The sequence below is a fragment of the Uloborus diversus genome, chromosome 7 (genome assembly GCF_026930045.1).
Source record: "Uloborus diversus isolate 005 chromosome 7, Udiv.v.3.1, whole genome shotgun sequence".
NCBI classification, from domain to species: Eukaryota; Metazoa; Arthropoda; class Arachnida; order Araneae; family Uloboridae; genus Uloborus; species Uloborus diversus.
This window is the reverse complement of record NC_072737.1, coordinates 54,699,538-54,727,328: the sequence shown is the minus strand read 5'-3', so window position 1 is coordinate 54,727,328 and position 27,791 is coordinate 54,699,538. Positions and strand designations below refer to the sequence as shown.

The 27,791-nt window shown below is 31.8% G+C and overlaps 1 protein-coding gene across 1 annotated transcript in view; it reads left to right on the top strand.

The window, feature by feature from the left end:
• Nucleotides 1–507: 507 nt before the first annotated feature.
• Nucleotides 508–27,791, top strand: part of LOC129226695 (nuclear receptor subfamily 4 group A member 2-like) — a 33,668-nt gene continuing 6,384 nt past the window's right edge. Inside the window, exons 1-6 of the mRNA XM_054861324.1 lie at nt 508–646; nt 20,667–20,851; nt 21,550–21,916; nt 22,418–22,778; nt 23,462–23,645; nt 26,845–26,974. Of these exons, the coding sequence (XP_054717299.1) occupies nt 508–646; nt 20,667–20,851; nt 21,550–21,916; nt 22,418–22,778; nt 23,462–23,645; nt 26,845–26,974 (1,366 nt within the window). The remainder of the gene's footprint in view (nt 647–20,666; nt 20,852–21,549; nt 21,917–22,417; nt 22,779–23,461; nt 23,646–26,844; nt 26,975–27,791) is intronic.

Below are 27,791 nucleotides of genomic sequence, written 5' to 3'. Positions count from 1 at the left end.
AGTAACTTTGATTACCCTGATATTAAAGTTTTAAATGATTAATATGATACTTGACAGCTGGCTATTATTCAGATATTGAGAACTTTGTTGTTGAATAAGTGCCTTTTTTTATGGGTGTAATTTCTTTTTGCTGAAATTATTGTCAGTTTTTTTCAAAAGAAAAACTGCATAATTTGATTTAAAGCTGAGAAAATTATTAGGATACCAGCATTTCTCTATTTCTATTTCTTTGATTCATTTTTTTCTTGAAGAAATCTACAAATGATCAAAGGTATTCGCCATTGCTTGATTTAAAAGATTTTTAGAAATTGTCTAATCCATCTTTTTCTCAAAATTAGCTGCAAAAACCATAATCAACTTGCGGATGTGACTTAAAATGTTCAAAATATTAGTGTTACTTTGTGAATAATTGAATTATTCAATAAGTGGAAATCAAATTTCTTTTTCCTACTTTGAGATTTGGGAGAGAAATATCTCTGTGCATTTTTTAACGGTGACTTCGTGTTGATGTCTGCAGCAAAAGCCTTATCGCTGTTAGGCTACAACACAACAAACGTGATGTTCTGGATGGACCCAGAAAATCATGCAAGCAAAAGACCTCGTACTGGTTCTTGGGTATCAAGTTCATTTGATATAAGTTTCCCCGGTAAGTTTGTGCTTTTTCTCACATTTGTAAGTTATGTACAGAAACTAAGCAATTGTCATACATTTTTCTTATTCTCAACTTACTTTAAGCCGGTTCCATAACTTATTGTAATAACCTATAAGCAGTGGAAAATTAAGGTTATTTTTTTACAAGCCGAAAAAAAAAGAATTAGAATCTTTATGTTCGCTATGGAAAAGTTTCTCAGATTTGCTTTTATTTTTATGCTGAGTTATGAAAAAGTATAATAAGAAATCATATATGGATTTACTGCATTCGTTTTGTGCTTTATAACTTTTTTAAAATATTGATACTTTTGAGATTAATTTTTACAATAAAATTTCAATGACAAATGTTCTTCTTCAATATGTCGTATAGACAATATTAATGTCAAACTTAATGCTAATTAAAATCCACGTGGTGATGTGACTGATCTGAACTCATGTGGTTGTAGAGGTTTAATTTTCAGCCTTTGAGATTAAAATGAAATTCAAGAAAAAAAAAACGATTGTTTTCCGCTCTAATAAAATATTTTAATCTGTACACAAAGTAACTGCGACTCTATTTATTATTCCCTATAGCTGATTTTGTTTTTAAATCTTAGAAATAAATATAGGACGAGTAAACATTTTCATTTGTTATGGAAATGCTTACCTTTAGGTCATCGTTTTCCTTCAGCAGCTGACTATAAAAAAACAAATCTAAATACTTTGGAAATACAGTGCCCGCCGCTTATTAAAATCACATTCGTTCTGAGGACATTTGATTTTATAAAGCGGCTGATTTTATAAACCGGCACTCATGCACTGAAAAAAATAAAAGGTTTTTAAGTATAAATACTCTAAAAAAGAAATAAATTACGATTAGTTGTATTTTATTTTTAGTCTAGTTGTATTGTATTATTTTAGTTCAGTTGCAAAATACAGTTGACATTTTAACTTACATAAGGTAAATTTTTAAAATTTCTCAAGGGTCTTAAAATATTGACTTATTGTTGTTTGAATAGGAAAATTTGAAAGTAAAGATTGAGAAATCCCTAATTTAATTGCAGAATCACACTAGCTACATTTAGGAAGCTTGTCATACTAATTCAAAATTTCGAATTTATCTTTCACACTCAAGTCGTCATGACTTGCTAGCTAACAATTTTAAATCAATTGTAAAAATGAACTGTTAACCCCTGTAGATAGCTGAATGAGCACGAACTGATTGACTCAGTGGTGAGTGAGCAGGGCTGCATGTCGAAACAGTTCTGCGAAGTGGAAACAGGCAGCACCAACTAAATATACGGCTCTGAAACAATTCTCTTGAGACTGCTTCATTCTTCTTCTTTTTTTTTTAAATTCAACTCCCCCCCCTAAAAAAATGTGCAACCTTCACTTTTTTTTTTGTTTATGTGGACTTCGTTATTTTATAGTACTGCAATGTTTTAAATTCTTGGAAGAAAAAATAAAATCCTGGTTCTATTCAGAGAAGAATTAACATATGCTCTCCAAAAGTTTGATTTTATAAAACGGCGAGGATGATTTTATTAAAGGATAAACCTAACATGTTTTGATATAGAAATGATTCTGTTCTTCCAGATTTGATTCTATAAAGCGGCTGATTTTATAATCCAGTGATTTTATTAGTGGCGGGCACTGTACACTTTTTAAAGATTTCAGCATGTGTGAAATTGTACTGATGTTATTTTAGAGTTGCTGCCAGTAATGTGCAGAGTAGTAAAGAATCTAAAATATGTTTTCATTGCTATTATATTCTTTTTCTATAATTCTCGTTAGGTCGTAAATCTGTATACCTTTGCTACTTTTTCTATAATGGAGACACCTTTTTCTAACAAGTTGGTGTCTTTATGAGTAACTTATAATGCAAAATAAATTACATAAAAATAAATTTATTTTATTTTAACTGATACGTATTCAAACGAAACTTTGTCCTTTTTCGTAATGGGTGCGTGAAAAGTTTTCTCACAAACTGCATACCACACAACAACGTCCACACAAGGAGTTAAAAATAGATTAATCAGTAAATATTAAATAATAAAAATTTAAAGGGGAAATGCATGTATGTTGGTCAGTTGATTTGTCTGTCTTTCCGCCCTCGCATAACGTTTCGGGAACAGCCCTATTCCAACGAAACATTTTAAAGCTGTAAATTACCACCCCCAACCGGGGCTAAGGCAGAACTACAAACAAGATTGTAAAACACTAAAACATTTTTTTTTGTTTGAAGTCCCTCTGCCAAGACATCCCATTCCTATCCTTCTTTTTTCGACGTGAGTACATTTTTGTTCAATTTTAAGCAGTTTATAAAAGTTTAACAACTGAGCTTAATTGGAAATTTGAAGCTTATATACGTATATTCTAAAATAAATGGACAAGAAACAGTCATTGGAAAATGTTTTTAACGTAGAGCGCATACAAACTGTTTTTGAAGAATTTATGTTTGTGAGTTATTTAAAATAACTTTAATTTTAGAGGCTTTTTGATACAAATGATTTGTTTTAATATTTTAATAATGTATTCTTACGTTTGAAAATTATTAAAATGTCTTTTAAAAGTTTTTATAGAAAAGCTTGATTTTAAAATTCTTTCTTCCTTTTATAAAGAAATGTATTTTTTGATTATCGTTTTATTTTCTCTACTGATTCGAGATTATAGATTAACGAGGAGGGTAGGGTTTAAGTATAGTTATTCCAACTCAGCTAATTCAAGTATAGTTAGTTAGGGAAATTTAAGTACAATTCTCTAAAAACTAACGCCCAACATTTTGAGGGAAAAATAAATTTGATCTCCGTTTAATATTAACTAAATTGATGTTGATACACGGCAAAGTAGGCTCTTTTATTTCTGGAATAATATTTGTTTATTAAAAGAAATTCGTTATGTTTTGGTGTTTAGCGCTTAATCCTTAAAAGTATGCATTTAAAATAATTTAGAACTTAAATTTAACGATACATATGTATGTATTCTATGTATATTTCTCACGAATTAAGTACAAATAATGTCCGAGACTTTTGAATTTTGTTTATGAATTTTAACAATTATTTATAGATTTAATTTTATTGATTTTACATCTTTTTTCTATAAATTATTAATGGTTTATACATAAGTTATTTATGCAAAGTTTAAAAATACTTTGACCACTCTGTTGCACACGGGGTAAACTTTTGAGACATTGTTCTAATCGTAAAGAAGAGTTAAGATTGCAAAAGAAGAATAGAATGAAATAAATATTCGAAAACTTATTCTGTTTGCAATTTTAAGGAAGGAAAAAAATATCGGTATTATAAAAGTAACATAGTCTACATTAAATAACTCAAACTAACTGTCAGAAAAAAAGCAACACAAGTTGTGCGTTAACTGCAGAATTCAAAGCAACTAACTAAGCACAGAAATTATACTAATTTTAACAGATGCAATGCATATAAGTGTTTATTTTATTTTCAAAATGGCTATTGCAGATTTGACACTATGAACTACAAAAATGATGGAACATAATTTTTTTTAACGTGAAACGCATTATTTAACTGACATTTTATGCTGTTCTTGCATTTCAGCACGATTTTAAATCATATTTCAACTCTTAATGATTTGAAGCTGTATTTTTCTGTTCCAAAACGAAATCTTTTAAAGTCCTTAAGTTTACTTTTATACAAATCATTGATGGAGAATCAATAAAGAAAAAAAAGGTGATAACTATTGAAATTTAGTAAAAAAATCAGAAGAGTCAGACATGAATACTTCTGTAAAAATCATTGATGGAGAATCAATAAAAAAAAGAGAAAGAGAGAAAAAAAAAGATGATAACTACAAAAATTGATTTAAAAAAAATTCAAAAGTGTCAAACATGAATAATTTTGTACGCATCATTAATAAAAAAAGGCGTTAATTATTGGAATTGAGTAATAAATTCAAAAGTGTCGGATACGATATGTATTATTCTCGTGAAAATGACCCATATACCATGTTGCACTAAAACATAAGCTCTTTTAGCTCTGTACGAACTTCTTGATCTGTTTTCTAAAATTTAAAGAAATAGTTCAAACTACGTAAAATGTTCAAAAAGAGTTTTGTACTAACACGTACGTTTAAAGAAAAAAAATGCATAAATTTTCAAGACTTTCGAATTTTCTGGAAAATTTCTGCGTTATTTACATTGTTTTTATATTTTATATTAATCAGAGCTTTTTTTTAAATAATGCAAAAAAGTTTATATAAACGAAAAATCATTTTGCCTTTATGATTTTAAACACTTGGAACGTTGTCTTAACAAACAAATCCGGTATTTATTCACCCCTATAAATATTTATCATTACCAATATATATATACATACAAGGAAAAAAAAACATCCGATGAAGATGCCTCGGTCATTTTAACTAGAAAAAAGTCTTGATCAATCAATTGCCTTCAATCAATACCCCGGCAGCTTTGATATTGACCTAGATTCCTCCTTTCTTACTGCTGACCATGGAACTTGGAAGTTTCCCTTGCTACTGAGTTCTTTCTCTTAACACAACATCTTGAGCAGTTTTTGTATTATATTTTTATCGGATTTTACGAAGAAAACTCTGTGGTGAATAGTGTTACTGTAAAATATGTGTTTGTCTTTAAGAAAACTAAGTGAAAAATTGTTGTATGTTGCGTGAAGATTTTTTTAAAAATTTTATTGTTATTTTGACTATGTGAATGGACAAGATTCTCTGCTGTATGCAATTGATACAGGTAGTGTGTGAGTTAATTACGCACTATTTGTCAATGTTGGAACCAATTTTAAAATTGTTTTGTTGGTTCTAAAGTTAGCAGAAAACGTGAACCGAATTTCGAAGGGAAAAAAATATTTCTTAGCCAAACTGTAATTTCTGCATGTCAGATTACTTGGGCAGTCTTGAAACGCTACTGTGTCTAAAACTATCTTTACTAATAATAAAGCTGAAAGTCTCTCTGTCTGGATCTCTGTGACGCGAATAGCGCCTTTTTCATGAAGTTTGGCACGAAGTTAGTTTGCAGCATGGGGGTGTGCACCTCGAAGCGATTTTTCGAAAATTCGATTTTGTTCTTTTTCTATTCCAATTTTAAGAACGTTTTCCAGAGCAAAATTATCATAAGATGGACGAGTAAATTACCAAGTTATCATAACGTGGAACCGTAACATGGGCAAGCCAATTGGCGAGAAATTCGTCATCCATTATTTGTAAATATACAGGCGAACCAAAAGACCTTTTAATTCTCTACTACGGGCAAAGCGAATGAGATTTTTTTTATGTCGTGTGTGATAAATCTGCCCACTTTGTAACTACTTTCTAATTTGGGGCGTAGCTTAAACTCATTAAAATAACGCAATGTTTTGATGAGTATATATATAAAAAATTGATCATGTTTTCTTAAAATTATAATTTTGTAAAAGCAAATTCTAGACGAAAAAATGGGATTTGAATTTGGTAAAATACAATATGTTTCACTTGCTACTCAAGTGATCTAAATATAGTCTAGATTTAGGTAGGTAATTTAAGTTACTCTTTCTTATTATGTTCAAATATAAGTTGCGTAACTTTTCTATTTCAGGAAATACTGCATAAGTTTTCCTTACTAAGTTTCCTTACTCGTTGGTAATTTTAACTGTAAAAAGAGAATGAGTCAAAAAATGAAACGAAAAAAAAATTATGTGTATTATCAAATGCTACACATAAAATTTTAGTTGCTGCACAATAACTGAGAAAAACTTTTGTTCAAAATCTTTTCATCCATGAGATTTTTGCGAGAAGAGTCCTTTGAAAACTCGAAAAATGTATCTGTAATTTCTATTTGTTTTTGTTTTTGAATTGTTAACTTCGTTGTATTCTTAATTGTAAAACTTCTGCTTTATGTGTTGTTCAAGCAATAACAAATTATCTGTTTTCTGTTAAATTCAAATGCATTCATTGAAATGAAATTTTGCATGTAACACAAGCTCAAATGCAATAACTTTTCCTCGGGAATTTTATATCCGTCAGACCATGTAAGTTCGCTCCATTAGTATTTTAATGAACAGCAATGAACCAATGAAAAATTTGTACAATAGCTTTCATCTCCACTTTTATGCTCCCGATTCAAATATCTGTACCTCAGGGCCAAGTCCACAAATGACGATTTTCAGACAATAAATACATCATTGTCTGTGGAATTCTATTCCGCATTGAGCCATAATCACGTAATTCCATCCGCAAAACAATGCTTCATAGTTATTTACCAGTGTTATGAAAGTTCGACTCTCAACCTTTGTATGCACCATTTAAACGTTTTTACACTTTCCTGTAAAGTAGTGACAAACTGACTTACAATAGCCTGGCTTTGAGGTTCAGATATTAAAATGTTACAACTGTGCATAAAGCTTAAACGTAACTTTGTAAAAGTTTTGCACCAGTTTTTAAGGTTTGCTTAATGCTTTAGATCCCCATAAAATGCTTAAAACCTATTTATTAGACTTTGTCGGTGTTCTTTTTTTAGGTGTTTGGATATAAACTCTGTTACTTCGCCCACATGTTGCAAACAAATTTTCAACATCGTGATCAAAATGTATTAATAGATAAAGCGTCGTTTCCATCTTCTACGTCATAAAAGTGACGTCAGAGCTCCTGCATTATAAAATACGTATTTTAATTAGGTAGCTACGTCATGCTTTGAGTGCCTAGAAATAGCTCCTTTATGTAGGAATACGTTTATATGAAAGCGCAGTCAGCCTATATACGTACCAGCAATCATCGATTTCTTTCTTCGTGACGTCACTCTAAATCTGGGCTCAGCCTAGCAACATGTACTGGAGTGTTGCAGTTGCAAAACGCTAGAACGGAATTGGCAGGTTCTGGACGGTGCACTGCTCATTTGGCGAGTTATGGTTTCGCCAAGATTTCTTGAACATTTACGTGCTCTAGTAAGGAAGCAAATTAGAAACTGAATTGTATATTTTTGGGATAAGTTAAAAATTTTAGTTACTGTAAGATAAGTTGAAAATTTTTATTATTACATTAATTTTAGTTTAAGTCAGCGTCTTTAATTTTGTTTTTGGAATTTTTCTTATAATTGTTTTACATGAGTTGTTACTTGCTTAGAAAAAGAACAGGAGCATGCAGGCAAATTACAAGGAACTCTTTAAGTTCTTAATAAACGTTCAGAATACAAACTGAATTTCAATATGAAATGAGTTTTTCAAATTATGTCTTTTACTACACCTATGGTGACTATTAGTTGCTTAAACTCTCAGTGACTAGTTATTGTCTAAACTGGTCGTAATTAATATTTTTCTGAACTAAATTATGACTAATGTCTAATGTCTAAATTAATAGTTTTAAAATGTTGTTTAGTTTAATAGTGACAAATACTTTTCTAACCATATTGTGAGACAAACATGAAACCGAGATACCAATCCTATCAATATTATGTTGAATAGTTTAGAAAAATAATATGAACTGATGTTATGTGCACCAAAAACCAATCTCAAACAACCATGAATAGAATTTTGCTCTCGCTGATACGTTATAAATTATCAATTAAACTACTAAGTGAACGTGGTTTACCAACATTTAGCCTATGCAACGCTCTCCAAAATCTAAATACGAAAAAGATTATTCATATATGTTAGTCCGTACCAGATAAAAATAATTTTAGCGAGATGATTTCCCAGTATCTATATGATATAATGTTCTCCAAAGTCTAATATGAATTAATAACTATAAGGACGTTCTAATTGACTAAATTTTTAAGGTTTAGACTTTCCTTAGTATTTTTATGGTATGAAGTTCAGGAAAATTTTGGTCGATCAATTTGTCTGAAACTTTTGCAACGATTATCTATTGTCAGTTAAATTTTTGAAATTGCTTCAATTAGAAATATATTTTTACGTGATTTCCAATTGTGCCTAAGTTTCGATGCAGTGTTTCATTTTATCTCTTGAATAATTTGTATCTGTTCGTTGAGTCCATCCTCTTCTAAAAGTAACTTGCAGAAACGTCTTTCAGGCAGAAAACAACATCTTTCATGAATTGAAACAGGTAAAAATTTAGGACTTGATTTGCGAACATTATTTCTGATTAAGGTGTTATCATTACCTATTGAGATTAAAATAAATCTTAGGCAATTTAATACGACTTACTTAAACTGAATTTCAAATGAAATCAGTGATATTGAATCATTCTACACTGAATACGTGAATGCAGTTTTTCCTTCGTAACACGACAAGTAAAGCAAAACCACATTTACAGACGAGTTCGACCTTGGACATGTTAATGTAGCCTTTCCTACGATGAAGTACAATGGAAGTAAAAACCTATTTACAGGCGTAAATGGAGCGTTTTTTCCCTCCCGGTATTAGCCACGTTTCCAAGTTTGTCTTACAAAAAGTGAATGTATAAACGAGAGGGAGGAGGGGGAGCAGTTTCCCAACACCGTTGGTAATTTAAAAAAACGTTTAAATTTCTGTATAATAAATCAAGTTGGAGTCCTAACTAATTCTTTAGAAACATATCAGCTCAATGGTAGCGCAAAAAATTATTGCTATTGCTGGTAAGATTTAGCAGAAAAAAAAACTTATTTTATAGCAAAGTTTTATGGATTTTTGATAAATAAAATCATGTAAATATTTCAAAGCATGTTCGATTTATCAAAATAAATATTTCTATGTTGCTTGTATTTGTAACATTTACTTAATATAAATACTTATGTTTCAACTCGTAATTTAAACACTTTTATCAACTTGGCAATATGAGTTACATGGACAAGTGGTTTAAGTCAGTTATGCAAAAGAACGAATTCAAATTTATTTCAAGTATTTCTACGCTGTAAAGTAACAGTAAAGTGAAAATAGAACCTAAACTATGTATCTGGTGTATACAAAACTAGGTAATTTGATACCTCTACATACCTAGTAGCATGTTATTGAAAAAAAAGTGACACTATTAGTGAAGAATTTGGGAGGCTACGCGGGGGAGGAGGAACTTAAGCCCTAAATTTGGGAGACTTTAATTGAACTAATTAAACATTAAACCTCCTATAACTCAAAATATTTTATTATTTTGCTTACAACAGCCACATTTCATTCAATAATATATTAGTGCTTTTTCAGTTTTTGAATACAATAGCTACATTTCGTTTAATCGCGCAATAGAACTATTGTATTTTCCCCCTTGTTATACATTAAAGAAAAAAAAAACTTAATTCGTTATTATACCATTTTCTTCTCGGACATGTGCCAGGTTATGACGTATCCATTTAAACAGAAGCAGATTCATCACTATAGTTAGATAAGTTAAAATGTAGTGTCTTTGCAATGATTTTATTGTATGGAATATACTTAAAAACTTTAATCACGTTGTCTTTTTCATGCTAGCTAAAAATACATTCTTCTTACGTAAAGAAATCAAAAGTCGAACTCTTGAATAAAAATGTTCCTATCAGAAGATTTTATTTGGGAGATATATGATAAGCGTCCTATTTTTAGTTACTTTTGGATGCGAAAGTAAAACCAAGTTGCTTCGTTATCTATCAAGTGAACTAAACATATGTGCTACGGATATATCGCCTTATCGGAATTTCTCTATCGTTTTCGTTTGTTTTTAGAGATAAAAACTTTTACGCTAGCAGTTTGTAAGTTGTAGCATTCTTCCAATAAATAAATAAATAAAATTAAAAAATGAAAACAATCTCAATGGTTGAATTCCTGAAAAGGTTTTGATGCTTATGTCAAAAAATAATAAAATGAAGCAAAATGATTTCAATAAGTTGTAACGAATGCGATAGTCGTTATGTTCAAAAAGCTCTTCTATGGAATTCGTAACAAGAAATGTTTCCAAATTATTAAAAAAATAAAAAAATACACACACACACACACACACACACACACACACACACACACACACACACACACATATATATATATATATATATATACTTTGCCGTCATTATTTTCTGTATAGTATGTTATTACGCCGAATATTAATGGGCTGTGGAAAGGAAATGTTTTGTTGTAAACAAACTGAAACTGATGTTGTAAAAATATTAACCAGGTTTCATTTAAATTAAAAATGCGCAAATAGAAACACAAAAACTGTGCTGTGTAACATGTATAATCTGTTCTTACGCTGAAGGTTAACTGCTATGGAAAATAAATATTTTGATGCTAAGCAAAGCATAAAACTAATCTTATAAAATGTTATCCGGATCTCATTTAAACATGCACAAATAAAGACACAATAATTGTGCTGTAAAACGTGTATAGAGTACTACGTTACGCTTTTACACTGAAGGTTAACTGCTGTTGAAAATAAATATTTTAATGTTAAGCAAAGCATAAATCTAATCTTGTGAAAACTTTAATCAGATTTCATTTAACTTAAAAGTGCACAAATAGAGACACACAAACTGTGCTTTCAAACATGTACACTATGTTTTTACACTGAGGTCATCTTGTGTTTTCACACATAAGGTAAACTGCTATGGAAAATAAATATTTTAAAGCTAAGAAACTAAAAATGTTAGCTGTGTCAGTTTTTTTCCTGGCGTCATTTAACTAAAAAATGTACAAATACGCTCAGGGGCAGTCTGCAAATGATGTCCCGCTTTGAGAGGTAAGGGAGTTTGTGAAATTGTGAGTTTATGACAAAGTAGAGGCAGGAGGTAACAATAAGTGTGACAACAAAAATTTTTAATGAAAATGTGCTTACGAAAATGTCGTGACATGTGATAAGGAGAGGGGAGGGGGATAAGGTAAAGTGTGACACTTTGTGACAATGGTGAGGGAGGAGGGAAAATATTGAAAAAAGTGTGACACCATTTATGTACAGGTCTCCGGCTGTACGTTGTCAAAGTACTGAAGAATACATTGTTAAGAGTTTTCGCTGTTTATTTCTTCAAGGAATTCAATTTTTTTAAATATTGATCAGACTCTCAAACTACTAAAGCAACTCTAGTTCTTGTTAAGGTAGAGAAAGTGATTAAAAAGTAACGTTTTTCATCGGTAAATAATACTAGTCGGAAATGAAAGCCCAGATTTTTTTTTAAAATTTCCAAATTCTAAAATTATTAAATTGTAACATATGTATGAACAAGAATATGCATATTTTTACTCGAATGTTACATACATATATTGAAGCAGCTACCCCTCCCCCCGCCCCTCCAATGATACAGAACCTAAAGAGATTTGTTTCCTAAAAAGTACCCCTTTGAGTAAAGCAGAAGGTCTCAATTGAAAGCATTTATGTTTTTAATTTTTTAATATCAACTGGTTTGTATGTCAAGCTAGATGTCTCAATCGTTTCTTTCAACTGTTTTAAAACTGAAAGCAGTTGAATTTGTATTATCGTTGTTCTGAATATTAATGATAAAAAAGTAACTATCAGTGTTTTCCTACTTTTGTTTTTTTCTCCTGTTTAACGATTATTACATGAATTGAAATAATCAAAAGAAAAAGTTATCTCTAAAACACAAATATTTTGGGAAAACAACATTTTTCTTTTGGTAATTTCGCTCACCTTTTTACTATAAAAGAAGATAACCTTTTCAATACTTTGAATCCATCTGAAAGGGTACCATGGAAGTTTGAGTGCAAGTTGAAAAGAGCGATTTTAAGTATTGCATTAGTTTTTGCTTCCTAGGAGCCATTAAAGTGATAATATTCATCAAAACAGTCGTACACTTTACGTTGTGTTTAAGCTATCGTACTATCAGGAAATAAGTAGACAAATTAAACGATATAGCCAATAAATGATTAATAAATATTCATTTCTACATACAGCTGGAAAGAGAAAAAAAAACGTAGTTTTTCAATTAAACCTCAATTCAACGTAACTAACTAATTGAGGAACTCGTAGTTCCTCAATTAAACTATTGAAAAATATAAAATGTGTGAATTTACCAGTCATTTTTTATTGCATCATTGCTAAATGCCAAATAAATCAAGGTTGAATTAAATGGATCCGTTTTTAGGTATTGTATATATATATATATATATGCACGTTTATGTGCGTGTTGCGCATATGTTAAAAATTTGCATTGAAATTCAGCAGGCCCATCTCTTTAATCGATTAAGCCCACGTAGATTTTTTTAGACCATTACAGCACTTAGAATTCCTTTTGTTCTCCTAATAACCGCACACAACAAATCTGGCTCAAAAAACGAAACTCCGAACATATCTCTGGGGCAACCGGGACCGGGGAAAACTTCGCATCTACACACACAGGGGCGACACAGTGACGCGGCTGCATCGATCCATCGGTTGGCAAAGTGCTTTGACGTCACACGCCCGTGACGTAGCTAACCCATCCTCTACTCGACCACCTGTACCGGAGTCTGAAGCTTCCGCCATTGGCCGCGACGTCGGCATGACGTCAGAGATCTTTCTACGTCATGAGCCACCGTCCGTAAGAAGGGAATAGGAAATATATAGTGGAGCCGGAGGACAGATCTGCTAGTACCCAACCAATGGATATGACAGTGAGGTTGTGTTCTGAGACTCTCTCACAATCACATATGATCGCACGTGCCACACTTTGAAAAGTGGTGATCATACCGGTGTGGACCATACCGAAACTGGACTATTTAACCTGGAATTCGCTCGTAAGCGATGACAAAAGTCGCTTGTGCACTCTTAATTGGGTACTTGTCGACCTGCTAGTTACACGTAAGTACTTGTACTTACTACTCATAATGATTCATTTCTTGGGTATGCACTATATTCTGTCCTATGCACCCTAAAGCTCTCTCACTTCTAAGCTCTCTGCAGTCCTCTTCCTTTTAAACACAATCGTTGCATTTCCAAACCTTAGTTATTACTTCTCTTAATTACTTTTTTTTCCTGCCTATATTATATTCAAAGCACAATGTAACACAATTCTGACATTTAAATAACCATGCTCTTTGTATTAAATGCTCAAAAGAAACTTTCTCCAATTCGCATATGTATTTTCAAATCTTTATATTGCTACTGCTCTAATAATGGCATTTTGCAATATTTCTTACTATTATTCCTTTTCTCATACATTTTCTTACGCTTATATTGCAATCATTGCTTATTTACGCTTATCTTACACTCATTACTTTTTTTGTTATTACAAAAAATTAGTTAAGCATCATTGATATATTGATTTATGCGAAGCAATTCGTTCTGTTCCGAGACTTTCGCTAATATAAATCATTTGTTTGTATATTTATTATGATTTTATCCAACATTTGGGTATCAACTTCAGTTTGTTTATGCTTGTTGAACTTTCCGGTTTTTGCAAGGAAAATACCTTTCCATTAACGTCTCTTTTTACCGCTTAATATGCCTTTCTTGTGAACCTTTATCTTTGCTTTAATTTTTTCTGAGTGTCTAACTCATCAAGATGAAATATATATTAATCCGTAAAGAAAAACAAATGTGAATTTTTTTTACCAAACTTTATTCCTGCTTTCTTAAAAAACAAATGTGTACAATTTTGTTACTTAGTTATTGATTTTAAGTAAGTAAAAAAATGCACGTCAAACATTATAATGATTGAGCTTTTGCAAAAATCCCGTTCAAAAACTAATTTTGTGAAAAAATATTTTTTGAAAAAAAAAAAAAAAAAATAGTTTTCTAATAGTATGGAATTTGAAGCTTCTTATAGTATTTCAATGTTCCTTCTCAAACCTGAATCTCAGCTGTGTGCTACTCTAGTGACGTCATTCATGACGTAAATTGCGTGTTGCGTTCATATCTCTCTACATCGCCATTGGTTGCTGTTTCGAATCGATAGTGGGTGCTGCGACGTCACGTAGTACGTGGGTAGCTACAGTTACGGTATGTTGTTTATGCTGGCTAAGGGAATTTCCTCACATTAAAGCGCGGACTTTCGTTTCAAGACTTATTTTTCATCATAGTGGCGTTTGACAACTGCTGATTTTGAAAATTTAGTTTTTGCGTTGTTACAATTCATTTATTTTTTTAAAATATATTTTTTCAATGTTGAGGAATTAGTTTTTCACCTGCATTTAGTCATTTCATGTTTGCTTATGGGTTTTTAAATAATAACAAAATTTAGTTAAGACATTAATTAAATATCTTCTGTAGTTAAAAAAAGTTTTTCCATCTCAAATAAATTTCGCTTGTTCTATGAATGATCTAAACTGCAAAGCATCTGTTAAAAAGAAATACTTAATTATTTAATTTTATTTTTCTACATCTTAAACTTTTTTCAAAAGGTACTAATTACGCATTTTTGTTTCAAAATTTGAGGATAAATTTAAACGCATATCATTATAACTTACCAAACAGGACATTAAAAAACGCATTATTCTAATTTAAAATACTAGTAAGTTTTTGATTTTTTGTACGTATCAAGTCCTTTAAAGAAAAGCTAAAGCTTAAGGGGAAACTCTATAGCTTAAAAAAAAAAAAAGCGGAATTAAACTATCAATACTTTTAGAACTTGAACCGGACATTGAATCGGAACATCGATTACATGGTACATCCAAAATGCATAAATATATGCAACCAATACAAATACGGTTATGGTACATTATTATTATTATTACTTTTTTATGATTAAAAAAAAGATTTTCAGTAGCGCTCATTCATTCGGTACAAGGCGTGTAAATGTAGCTTTTCCTTTGCCACTATACTAACAAAGTAAAACCACATTTACAGACGCGATCGACCTTGGACATGTTAAGGCAGCCTTCCCTATGTAGAGGTGTAATTGAGATAAAAACACATTTACAGGCTCAAATTGGCCCGCTTTTTTTCTCCTTATTGTAGCGTGTCTATTGAAAATTAGAGTAATAAATGCAATACAACAACCCTTGAAATTCTGACGCACTACCGTTTGTTTGCATGAAATATTTAATGTGGTATCAACACAAAAATGTTCTTCATCTCGGTATACTGCATACCTGTGTCTCGGCGATATATTTAACCACTTTTTTTGTCAATTAGAGAAGGTTTATAACTTCGGGCTCTAAGCAGCAATCATTGTGAGCAGAGCTCAATTCCTGACAAAACATGTGCAGGGGCCCTATGTTGTTCCTAACTTTTTTTTTGCGTAAATAGTGTGAATTCCGTCACATGGGTATAAAGATGGGTTGAAAATTCAAAATAAGTACGGAACTGGCACCTCATGAAAATTAAGCTTTACTTATAAATGCTGTTAAGTGCCTAAAGTCTTGAAACCTTTTCGCTGTGAAAATTGGTTCATGTAACTGCAGAGCAAATGTAAGAAAAAATACTTTGCCTTAGATGCTTTAATGTTGGTTTTCTCATTAGTTGTTTATGCATACAAGTAATCCTTTACTTTTCATTGCGCCAAAACTAAATTACAATATCAGGCAATAGTTTTGAAAAAACAAACAAACAAAGCAAAACCCGGAAGAGGAAGGAAAATTAGAGCTATGTGTTTCGATTTAAATGGTAATCTTGAAGCATTACTAATTTCTCAAAAAAGAAGAAAAAAAAAAAAACGATTTAATAAAAATATATAAGTGAATTTTAAATTCAGCAGTGTAAAATTGAATATAAATTTGTGTTCATATCATCCTCCCAATTCATTATTGATAATTACCATTTATATTTAAGCAGTAGCCCAATGTATTTAAATCTATATTCTCCTCCTTTACTAAAATCTTTTGGCTGTATACAATGAGATGGGTGGATGGGGTTGAAATTCTAACTACTTCCTCTGTTCCACCTTATCATTCGTCCAAAAAAAAAATCATTTGCATTTATTTCTTACAATGATGCGTGAAGAAGCATTCCCTTTTACAATATTTTTGGAATGCATTCAAATATTCCTGCTGGTTTCCATCAAATTTTCTACCCAAGAGCGATCTTTGAATTCTAGGCAGGCGTTTGGCAGTGGTCCCCAGTGTTTATAGCAGTCCGTGACGTCATCCTTCTTATTAGATGAAGAATCGAAACTTAACGCACGAAGCCCTCTGACGTCAAAAAGCCCAAAATAGTAACTCCTCCTCTCCTGATTACGTCATCAGAGATCGATGCTGTAGCGGACATTCTATTAATAGAAAGAAGCTCTTAAAGTCGGATCTCTATTCCCGCCGCAAGGTTGGCCCACCCTGTCCCATGGCTGGGGCGTGATATCGCTGCATGCCAAGAGTGAAAAATAAATCAGGGGCGCCAGAGTTGATGGCGATGAGTCTTGTTGATTTTTTAGAAACGACGACCTTGGTTGTTGAAAAGGTTTGAAAAATGGCTGGTTGAGATCGCATTTTGTTTTGACTTTTATTAATTTTTGTTTCTGTAAATACTTTGAATAATAAAATAGTCATATCTTAAAGCCCATTCTATTTTAATTTTTACTACGTTTTAATTGCTGGAGAATGCTTGAATAATGGGTATTTTAAAACGCATTTTAATTTAACTCTTATTCAACTTTAATTTTTGGAAAAGGCTTGAATAGTAGTTAAATTAGCGTGCATTTTATTTGAACCTTCATTAACTTCCAATGTTTAGCTGCAACAGAAATTAAGAATGTATAGCTGTTCTTTTTTTAATTTTTCTGTACGCTGCTAAAAGAGAAAGACTTTTTGTGTGGTTGTTGAAATTTTTAACTATTTTCCTAGTCAGATTTCAATTCTTTGTAGTTTTCTTCCTCATCAGGTATCTAAATATTTAGATGCTTAATATATCCATGACGTTTTTCAAATCTTATCTGGTGTAAACATAATTTCAATTTAAGGAAACTATTTTTAATAGCAAATTTAGATTGTTTAATGAGGAGGGAACCAAATTCCCTTTCCACAAGATATTTATCAAAAAAAAAATGTCATTCCTTTAGTTTTCAGAATTATAATTCTATATTTTATACAGCAATACTTTTGCATGCATAAATAATAAGATGCGTGTAGAAATAGATAAATCATTTGATTGCTTATGAGCATAAAAATAAAAACACTATAAAAGTTAATTGCATCAGTTTTTATAACCGGCAATTTTATCGGTTCATGAACATTACTAAGAAATCGATAAAACATTCGCCTAAGAATATTTTCAGAAATTTTATGTTTCAATAGGGAAAAACGCTTAAAAATTGTATTTACAAATATGATAATTAAATATTATTTAGATGAAACTATTAATTTTAGTTTGCAATTGTAGGCAGAAGATATAAAGTGTATTTAACTAACGATCGTGGGAGTTAGCACGTCAAAGGGGTTAAAAGTAGTTGTTAAAAGTAAAAATTCACAAAAGTACCAAAACTCAATCAAATTTAACATTTGTTTACTTTCACATTGAGCACGTTTCTTGCTTTACAAAATAATAACTTTTATGTTGAAATTATTTTTTGGAATCATAGAAAAATTATATATATTTACTTTCAAAATATATATGTATGTATTTTGAAAGTATGATTAAAAAATACTTCTCCTGCAATATATTGAGTGCAGAACAATTTGTAGGATATTTGAATTATCCTTGGTTTAATACTTCTTTGAAAAAAGGAAAAAAAAAAAACACTATTATATTGTTAGCGTAATACTTTGTATTATAAAATGCATTTTCAAAAATAAGTTTCATTTATTTTTCAGTAAATTCTAATCTATTTTTGTTTGAAATTTTCCGAAATTCACTCTAATCAGTCGTGACACTACAGTATTCAAGAAGTTCATTTGCGTTGTTGTTACTGTTTATTTGTTGTTATTCCTCTTGTTTTACTGAAAAGTTACATTTGATAACGTAGCCGCCTTCCCATAAGTTCAAGTTTCAATCCCCGCTTGCAACACAAATGAATTGTGCAACATAAATTTTTATTCAATGGTATCTATTGATACATCTATTTTCAAAAGACGCATTCTTTAAGGTAAATCATAATAAAACACCAAACTTTTACAGGATGAAGAAAAACAATGTTTTTCAATTTTTAGCATGCAATTAAAACTCAATGTAGATCTTCAACGAAATTTAAATTTCAGAATATCGTTTAATAATTGAACTCATTATATTTAGTAACTATCCTGAACTACGCAAAAAATCTTACTGTCTCTGAGAGTAATACCGCCGTACCCACGAAGGTGCATACCCAAAATCCATTAACTGATTCTGATGAGTAATTCCATTTCTTCAGAATCCGACCTCAGTCCTTCTGGACTTCTGAAGACCATTATATGTATTGTGCCTCACGTGACAAGCTGTACCAGTGGTTGGCAGAGCTCCTGCTCGCCGCATACAGCAGTAAGTTTTTTATGAACTTTGAAATTGGTTCCTGGTAAACTGGTATGTGTGTATACGTACACATGTACAAATATATATATAATATATATGTTCTTATATACTGATCAAGACGCAATAGTTTTATAAAATATTTTTATTTCATTTTTTATCATAATGATTTTATGATGTTTGTGACCTTGTGGATTTTGATATGCCCCCGGACTAACCAGGAGTAAAATAACTCTTGGTGATGTAACGTACTGTAAATTGGATACTCACCCTAAACTGATACACATTTGAATTTATTTAAATTCCTTTCCCGATTTTGTGAGATTTTTAACAGGATTTGCATCGTGGTTTCCCCAATACGTGGTTTCACCAATGCAAATAGTTTTTAATTTAATGTACAGTAAATCGCGCTGCTAACTTTCCTTGATCTTTGGATTAACGAAAACTGAGTTTACGTTTCAAAAATTAATAATAAATGGCATTAGTATTGTAAGATATTACCGATGGTTATGTGATTAATGTAAATAACATTTTAAACAAAGACTGATATATTAAATTATCAAAAGTTCTTAATTCAGTTATTTTTATTCCCGCGGAGACTAAAAAGAAAGCAACAGCATAATAACGTTGACAAATCAATCCTCACTTAGATTCAATATTTTGAAAAAGTGTTTATGAACTGCAGTTCGTTTAAATACATTATACAAGTTTACCAATATTTAGCAAGCAAATACTTTGCAATTATTTTAAACATTATATATATTTTAAGTTTATGTTATAAACTTAAATTAAAATCCTTCATTTAAAAGAACAAATTTTTTTAAATGTGTTAAATAACATGCATTTCTCTTAATTCTTATATCTTCTAAGGGCATCTATTTTTTACTTTTTCCGATGAATATATAAAATCGAGTTATAAGCGAAAATTTCAGTAAATGAAATAAACAATAAGTACATTTAGTTTACAATCACTGAGTTATTGTTATTATTATTATTATTATTATTATTATTATTATTGTATTTTAAAAGCTAGCAGATCTCTATGAATCAGAATTATTACTCTGAGCTTTAAAGACAAATCTAGATCTCTCCATTGCTCTTTTCTTTCAATTTGTCTAATGCTTATGCAACAAATTGTGTAACCAAAAACTCCATGGAATGAAAAGATTAATAAGTACACTACTTAGTGAAAATTAAGAAATAAAAGCGTATGAATAATAATTTCCTAATTATGAATGTTAGAAATTATTCTACTGTTGTTGTTGCACTTCTACTGTCTAATGGTAGCTATACATAATTCATAGGATCATTTATTTTCGAAAAGTTCAAAATTAATAAGGGTTCTTTAATAATGTGCCCTCTAGAGATCTGTAATCAGTCGAAAATAGGAGCTGGTGTTTCTCTCTCAACGTTACAATGAATTATTCTGGTTCCAATCGGGGCTTGGTTTTATTGTTGACAACATTCTGCGTCAACTCTACAAAAATCTTAGTGTTTGTTTTATCAACGTAAAAAATCCACTAATGTCTAAGTAATTATTTGTCAATCTTGTCCTCAGAATAGCTGTTTTATTTCAATTTAAATTGACAAAGAACAGATCAACCCTCTTGGGGGCAGGACCACGTCAACTAAAGGTGAAATCGTCCTAATTATACTCTGGTTTGCCTCCAACAGGGTTAATAAGAGTAATTTCTGAACGTGACGAAATTTAATAAACAGGTGAGATCCAGAAAAATGACGTTATTTTTTTAAAAAAGTATTTGTTGACTTAATCCAAGGTGAGGGAATGTGGGGTATTAATGTTTATGTTTTGTCACCGTTGTCAGGTGAGAGTTGATTGATAATTTTTCTCTTTTTTACAGCCCCCGAGCTGACGAGTCGAGAGTCGGCCACTGGCTGCAGGACAAGTGGGAGCCCCAGCGTACCGGCCTCGACATCTAGCCTTGTCACAAGCAGCGACAGTGGAATCACGACCACCACAGACACAACCACGACCACCGCGACAGACACAGCACCCACCACCATGCTTCTGCTTCAGCAGCCACAGGTTAGGCACGACCACATTTCTAACTGTCCTCAGTCCACATATGAAGCAGTGAGAAGCAAAGGAAACCAAGTGTCAAAATTAAACATTTGAAGATAACCATTGAAAATGGTAGATGAAGCTGTCCTCTGTCTTGGGGCAAGAGATAGTGCTAGCAGCCCTGGTAGATGCTGTTGCACAGCATAATGAAGAGAAACTTTTCAATGAAAGTCTACCTTGGACGTTTTCTTTAAACGCGTTTTACTCAAAACTTGAAAATGTCCACTTACATCTCTTTGCTGCTCACTGCCTCACATGTGTCCAATTCCAAATGCAAATGTATAGCTGGACCTCTTATTAGGAGTATAGGACCACTTGTTTGAATCTCAGTTTAAAAACTTTTCGTTTGTTTTTATTATCTCTGAGTAGTACTTAATGTTTTCACTAATGTTTTCACTTTGCATTTCCCGCATCGTTTTGCATTTATTGTTTTTTTTTTTTTTTTTGTATTATGCTTATATGTTAAGAATATATTATTGCTTAATTCCTTCGCCCAGTAGATTTAAAGCTTTATTAAATGACAAAAAAAAAAAAAAAAAAAAAGATTTGGGAGAAAATATTCTCTTATTCATGGAAGAAGGGATTCTAATGATTCCGGATAACTGATCCAACATGAAAATCCTAATTCATATGAAATACTTAATGTGATTCATTTCTTCCAGAGCTCACAGTTCAGTGGCAGCTTCCTAAGTCCCGAATTTAGCGCTCCCTTCTCAGAGGAGGTTGCTTTCATCGGAGAGGATTTACCCCCACTGGAGTTTGGAACCACATCCGAAAATTTCCTCGCCACTGGTGACAGTCGCAGCGACAGCACTTTTCAGGAAATGTTCCAACAAGGTTTCGGGACATCCACTACAGAGGACATCTCAACCATCCCTCTGACAACTTCAACAATGGGCTTACCATCATTGCCTAGTTTTCAGGAGACATATTCACCTCGTTACAGACGATCTGATGTCTGTGGAGTCTTTTCATTCAAATTCGAAGACATACAAACTGGGGAAGATGTTCCTATGGAAGAAGATATTGGTAAGATATTTGATATGTTTCCATTTTTACTGTTATTATTTGCCTAAAATATTAGCTAAAGTTGGTTTTTTTTTCGTTTAGTCCATAACAAAGTTCCTGCATGCAATAGTTTCACTTTAAAAAAAGTCAATTTTTAACTGATAAATTGGGTGTATTAAAAAAAAAAAAACAAGATTAAGAACCGAGTACTTGAAACTTCTTATGATTTTCTGTTTAAAATTATTTTAGTCTTTCTTATTCATTGTACATTATTGTGCAATGTCCAGTTTTAATGTACATCAGGGGCTCAGCAAAATGGAGGGGTGAATTATGACATGGATCCATTTGCTTTAGGCCACTTTGACTATCATAATATGTAAATATTAAAAAAAAGTCCCACTCTAAGATAAAATTCTATCTTGTTATCACTCCAGAGCATCATTCTGGCTGTGCCTGTGATGTATTTGAAACAGGTAAATGTTTTTTCTGTACTAATTCCCGAATCTTTTTTGTCTTTTTCAGAAGGAGACCGATTCTCTATTTCCATGGTAACTTTTCCCCAGACAGAAGACGTTACATCCATCACAGCATTGACATCAGCCACCCCTGCCTTAGACAGCCCCGGTCCTTCATCTTCATCCTTCATGCCTCCGTCCTTTGACGCCGGGGCGTCATCGAAGCCATCCTTTCATCAACTTGTTGCGCCCTATCCCACCACCTTCTCTGGGATTACATCTTCTGGCCCAGAGGGGCCCTCCCACTTCGGAACTCCGCCCCCTTCTCTACACGAGATGACAAGCCCCGCCCCCAGTCCTAAACAGGGGCGGAGTGGGAGTCGGAAGCCATCACTTACTATCTCTAGTCCACCAACACAGGAGGGAAGGTAAGGTTCAAACAAAGCTTTTCTTTTCCTTGAAAGACGTAGCAAAACAGGGAAATATAAAACATAGTGCAAAAGTACCTTGCATCTTTTCACTACTTGTATATGCCCCAGTGCTAATATCAAGTCATTTAAGCCTATTTTATCTTGACTGGGTCATATACGTCCCAACATTAAATATGGTTGAATAAATGCCCCAGTCTTGTGACGTCGACTTTCCAAAACCCAAAGGGTAACATTAGCACACTAAAAAGCACTGACAACCTCAGGAATTTTCAACAGGAACATGTTCCCTCCGAGGGGTTAAGGACCTAATTACCCTACAAGTTGCGTATTAAAACTACTAACATTGAGCTAAGAAAACAGAAATACATTTAGCACGTCAGTGTCAGTTAAATTTAGTGTTAGGAGAGATGAGTGCAAAACCAGTATTCAGCTGATACTGTAAACTTCAGTGTTAACAATGGAGCCTAAAAACTGTGTAACAATAACAAATAAAATTATTGAAATTATAAAATGCACAAAGCGTTGCAAATATCAGTTGTTCCCCCCCCCCCCCCCCAAAAAAAAATGTTGTGAAATCGTGTTAAGAACCGTAGCGAATTCATTAAATTAGAAAAAGAGGAAAAATCTTTAATTTACAGAAAAAATAATTGTTTTAAGTTTATTTGTATTTTTCTTTACAGCATTCGGCATGCCACTCCAACGACCCCAACCACTCCCAGTGGCACATCTGGGTCCAGCCGGTCATCTCCTGGTGTTCCAGAAAGTACACCACCACCATCAATGCTATGTGCAGTATGCGGGGATAATGCTGCTTGCCAACATTATGGCGTTAGGACTTGTGAAGGCTGCAAGGGTTTTTTCAAGGTAAGAAATTGTTTTAACTTCAGTAAAAAAAATTTAAATCATTCTCAACTGCAGAATTTGCATTTATCATAGTTTTCGTGTATGAAACGTACTGTTTTACTTTAAAAATGTTTCAAAAAAAAATAATAATAATAATAAGAGGTGTGTCGTACGTAACGGAGATAAAAAAAATTACCACCTCTAGTCAAAGTTATAGTCCCTCTTCTTATGTTCTTCGTGTGTGTTAAGAAATTTTGATCGGGAAGGAAAGAAATAACTGCTACATATTTGTTGAAATCATGTGGCATTAGCAATGCCTTCGCAGGAATTGAAGATCATTAGATTGAAGATTCATTTCGATGATCTCGATAATAATGAGGACGATGAAGAAAAAAAAAAGATTAATGATGATAGCAAAGAGAGTCTGGTGACTGACATAAATTTTGCTGGTAAAAAATTACCATCCACTTTTTAAAGTCCAAACTTTCAATCATAATATTTCATTGCTTTCATTTTTCTCCTCATCAGTCTGTTAAATTTTAATATTTCTCTTTTTCAAAAGTCCAAATGTGTTCCTTTAATATTTTTATATGTTGAGCTTTTTAATTCGCTCATGTTTTAATATTTCGTATTGTTAAATATTAAGAGTCGAACTGAATTTATAAAAAACACACATAGATTTTAAATTGCGGGGTTTTACTAAATATATTATTAAAAATGGTCAAATATTTTTTTAAAACATCAGCCGGAATGTTTTACCATCCTTTACTATAACCACTATAAAATCACAAAGTAGAAAAATGCTTAAAAACGCTCAGAATTCTTTCCTTTAAAGACCTTTGTAAATCAGAATTGATAGACGAAATTTTTTCCTCCTTTTGTTTTTATTGGCAACCTTATAAAATGATTTTTATGGTGGCTTCACAATGAATTCAATTCACGCTTGAACGACTTCTTGATACCAAACAAAAGTCATAGTATATTATGAGTTGTAGCAATCGCGTCGTTTCAACTGACAGTCGCATAAGAACTCAGTGTTCATTGAGAAATTTATAAGAAATCTACAGAATCTCCTATATATATTTAAAGTATTTAGTATCCTTTATTCATCATTTTTTTCAATTCCTAAAACGGATGCTGTGTCAGTGAGGCGAATCATTCAAAAACCTGTACATTAAAAAAAATTATGGATTTTTTGAGGGAAAAATATGCTTTGAGAATAAAAAAATAAGTAAGTAATTAAAATGCATTTTAAATTGACATCAATCAAATCAATGAGCTATAACTTAAAAATATTTCTAATAATATTTCATCTTGGTTTTGTTTCTTTCATATTCTTTTTTTTACCCCTTCCAAAATTTGTAAACAATGAATTGAACTTTTCAAATAATCTTTCAATGGACAAAGAGTAAAATATTGGATGTAAACAGCACAAACAACATTCAAGCAAAAAACTTATTGATAGTGGGTTAAGACGGTGTTTTAATCAGAAAATACAATTATAATGATATTCGATGAAAATAATTGTGATGAAAATGCGTATTTTTTTAAAACCCCATTAAAATTCCGCAATAAATAAAAACAGAAGATATTCAAATGAAAGAAATAAGTAAATAAATGACTAACGACATGCTCTTTGTGAAATAAAATTTGAACTGAAGCACAGATTTTGTTTTTTCGTTTTCAAAATTTAATTTTGACTTTTGTAGTTTTACTTTTGCTCGGTTTAACTGTACTATATGTATAATTTCAATTTTTAAAATCATTTGTACGATTTCAAATATCGGTTTGTGGCGCTAGGCAATCTTTAAAAATATTTACAAGCTTTGAAATCTAAAACACTTGTAAATCGAAACCGCGAAAATTGAGACCTAATACTAGTCTTAAAAGAGGGGTTAGGTTCGGTAGATAACAAAATACTTCATTCTAATGATGACAAATGTTATAAGTTTAATGTTTGTATCGGCTTTTATGCACAACATGCATAAAGAAAACATAAATTAATTTCGTGTCCTGTTTATAAAGAGGAGCTGGCTATGATAGTCTTTTGGCAGTCATTAAGAATTTTTCTGTGTAATTCTTTGCAGAGCATTAACGCATCCATGGTCACTTGCGTCATTTCCATGATAGAATCTTCCTTCACTAACAAATCAGAAAGATCATTTCTATTGTCTAGGAATGGCTCAAAATTTTCAATGTGAACGTTTTTGGTTGTGCGTCACCGACATCGGTATCCTCGTAGGTTTTAGCCTCCTTTGTCACTCCTAAAAGCTCTTCTTCCAGTGAGTTCTGAACAGTGTGAGTTTAATAACTTTACTTCTGGAAAGAGCTCTGGAACCAATCGCATAAAATGTCTCCAGTGGCCCAAGCTCGATTAGTAGCGTGCCAAAATGCATTGGGCGTAATCTGCAATCTTTAGGAGTTTGGATTTTGAAAGAGCTGAAAGTTTTATCTGTTTGCATTGCTGCATCCGCGTAAAACCGAAACTTATCCGCGTAAGAGAAAATAAAGATGTCAAATCTTAAACCGCGTAAAATAAAGCCGTGTAAAACGAGGGTCAACTGAATACTATTAAATGCATAAAAAACATACTGGTGTAGATATTTTCATTATTTAATGAAATAAACAAACGATACACTGTGTCTATTATCCAGAAAATAGTGCTTGGGGTTAAGATAATTGTTTTTTCTCTGTGTTCAATTCTGATTTCTAATTGCGTCTTGGGAGAAAATCAAACTTGGGAGATTATTTTACAGAAAATCTACATTTTTTTTTGTTTTGCTAAACGAGCATTCTTGATATCTAAGCAATAATGTAATATCATAACTAAAATTTTCACTAGTTGATTTTCATTTTAAGATGTGGTAACGCCATCTATTGTCGACTTTGAAGTGTTAACTTGCTTAAATATTTTTTTGAATTTTGCATCGGTTTTTTTGTTGCACAATGATCTTTTTTCATAAAAAATAATGGTTGAAAAAAAAAAACTCCGACATTTTGCTCACGAGCTTTTTATTTTCAGCTTTAAGTTTACAAAGATAACAAAGGAATTTTTCTCATGTTTAGCCTTTTCCTTATAAAATAAATAAATAACGAAATAAAGAGAGAGAGAGAAAGAAAGAAATTTCAAAGCTTATACGCATATATGTTTCAGATAATGTAAATGACATGCCCAGGTAAAGTACATATATTTGAAAAAAATGTAATTTTGTATTTACAGAGGACGGTACAGAAAAATGCCAAATATGTTTGTTTGGGAAATAAAGATTGTCCTGTGGATAAAAGGCGTCGAAACAGGTGTCAATTCTGCAGGTTTCAAAAGTGCTTGGCAGTTGGAATGGTGAAAGAAGGTAAGGTATTTTTAATTTAACTTTTTGATGACTTTTTTAATTCTTTTTTATAGACTAAAATTATTATCATTATTACTTTCAGTTTCGTGTTCAATTTCAAACATGAACCTAATCTAACACTTAAGTTAACCTAAGCTATTTTAACATAAGAATTAGAGCTTTTAGGATAGGTGTCAGCTCTCGGGTAACTTCTTGTAGATCGCGTCCGTTCAAGATATATATGGCTAACGCTTCACCCGTCATTTTGTGGCATCACTATATCGTTGATTTTTTTGCGAATTTATGTAACCATCACATAATTTTTTTCGTTCAAAAATGTCGACTTTGAAGCCGAATAAGCGTCAATTGTGGGAAACTTGAGATTTACTTCTAAGTTGTAAAAATCTACAGAAATGTTGCTGAGCTTCTGCAAAATTGCTTCTTTAATTTGAAGATAATTTCAGAAATCATGCAAAGTCCTTGAAAACGTCTTCAGAACATCTTCAGAAATTTTATCATCATTGACTGACCACTCCACTTTATCCCCTTGCGCCCCCTGACCGATCGATAGTTCAAAGATCAGCTGCGTGGAATTTCTCTTTAGGCAAAAATGTCCTTTGAACCGTATGATCAACATCTTTCTGTCGACAGCTTTTGATCGATTTATTACTTCTGCTAAGATATTCGTTGAATGTTCAACGGTTATTTGGTAAAATGGTCCGCTCAAACTATTAATAACTGAAAAAATACTCGAAAGATGGCGACACTGAAAGAACGAACAATTCTTTATTATTACGCAAAACTGTCTGACTAAATTCAAAACTACGCAGTTCTTATG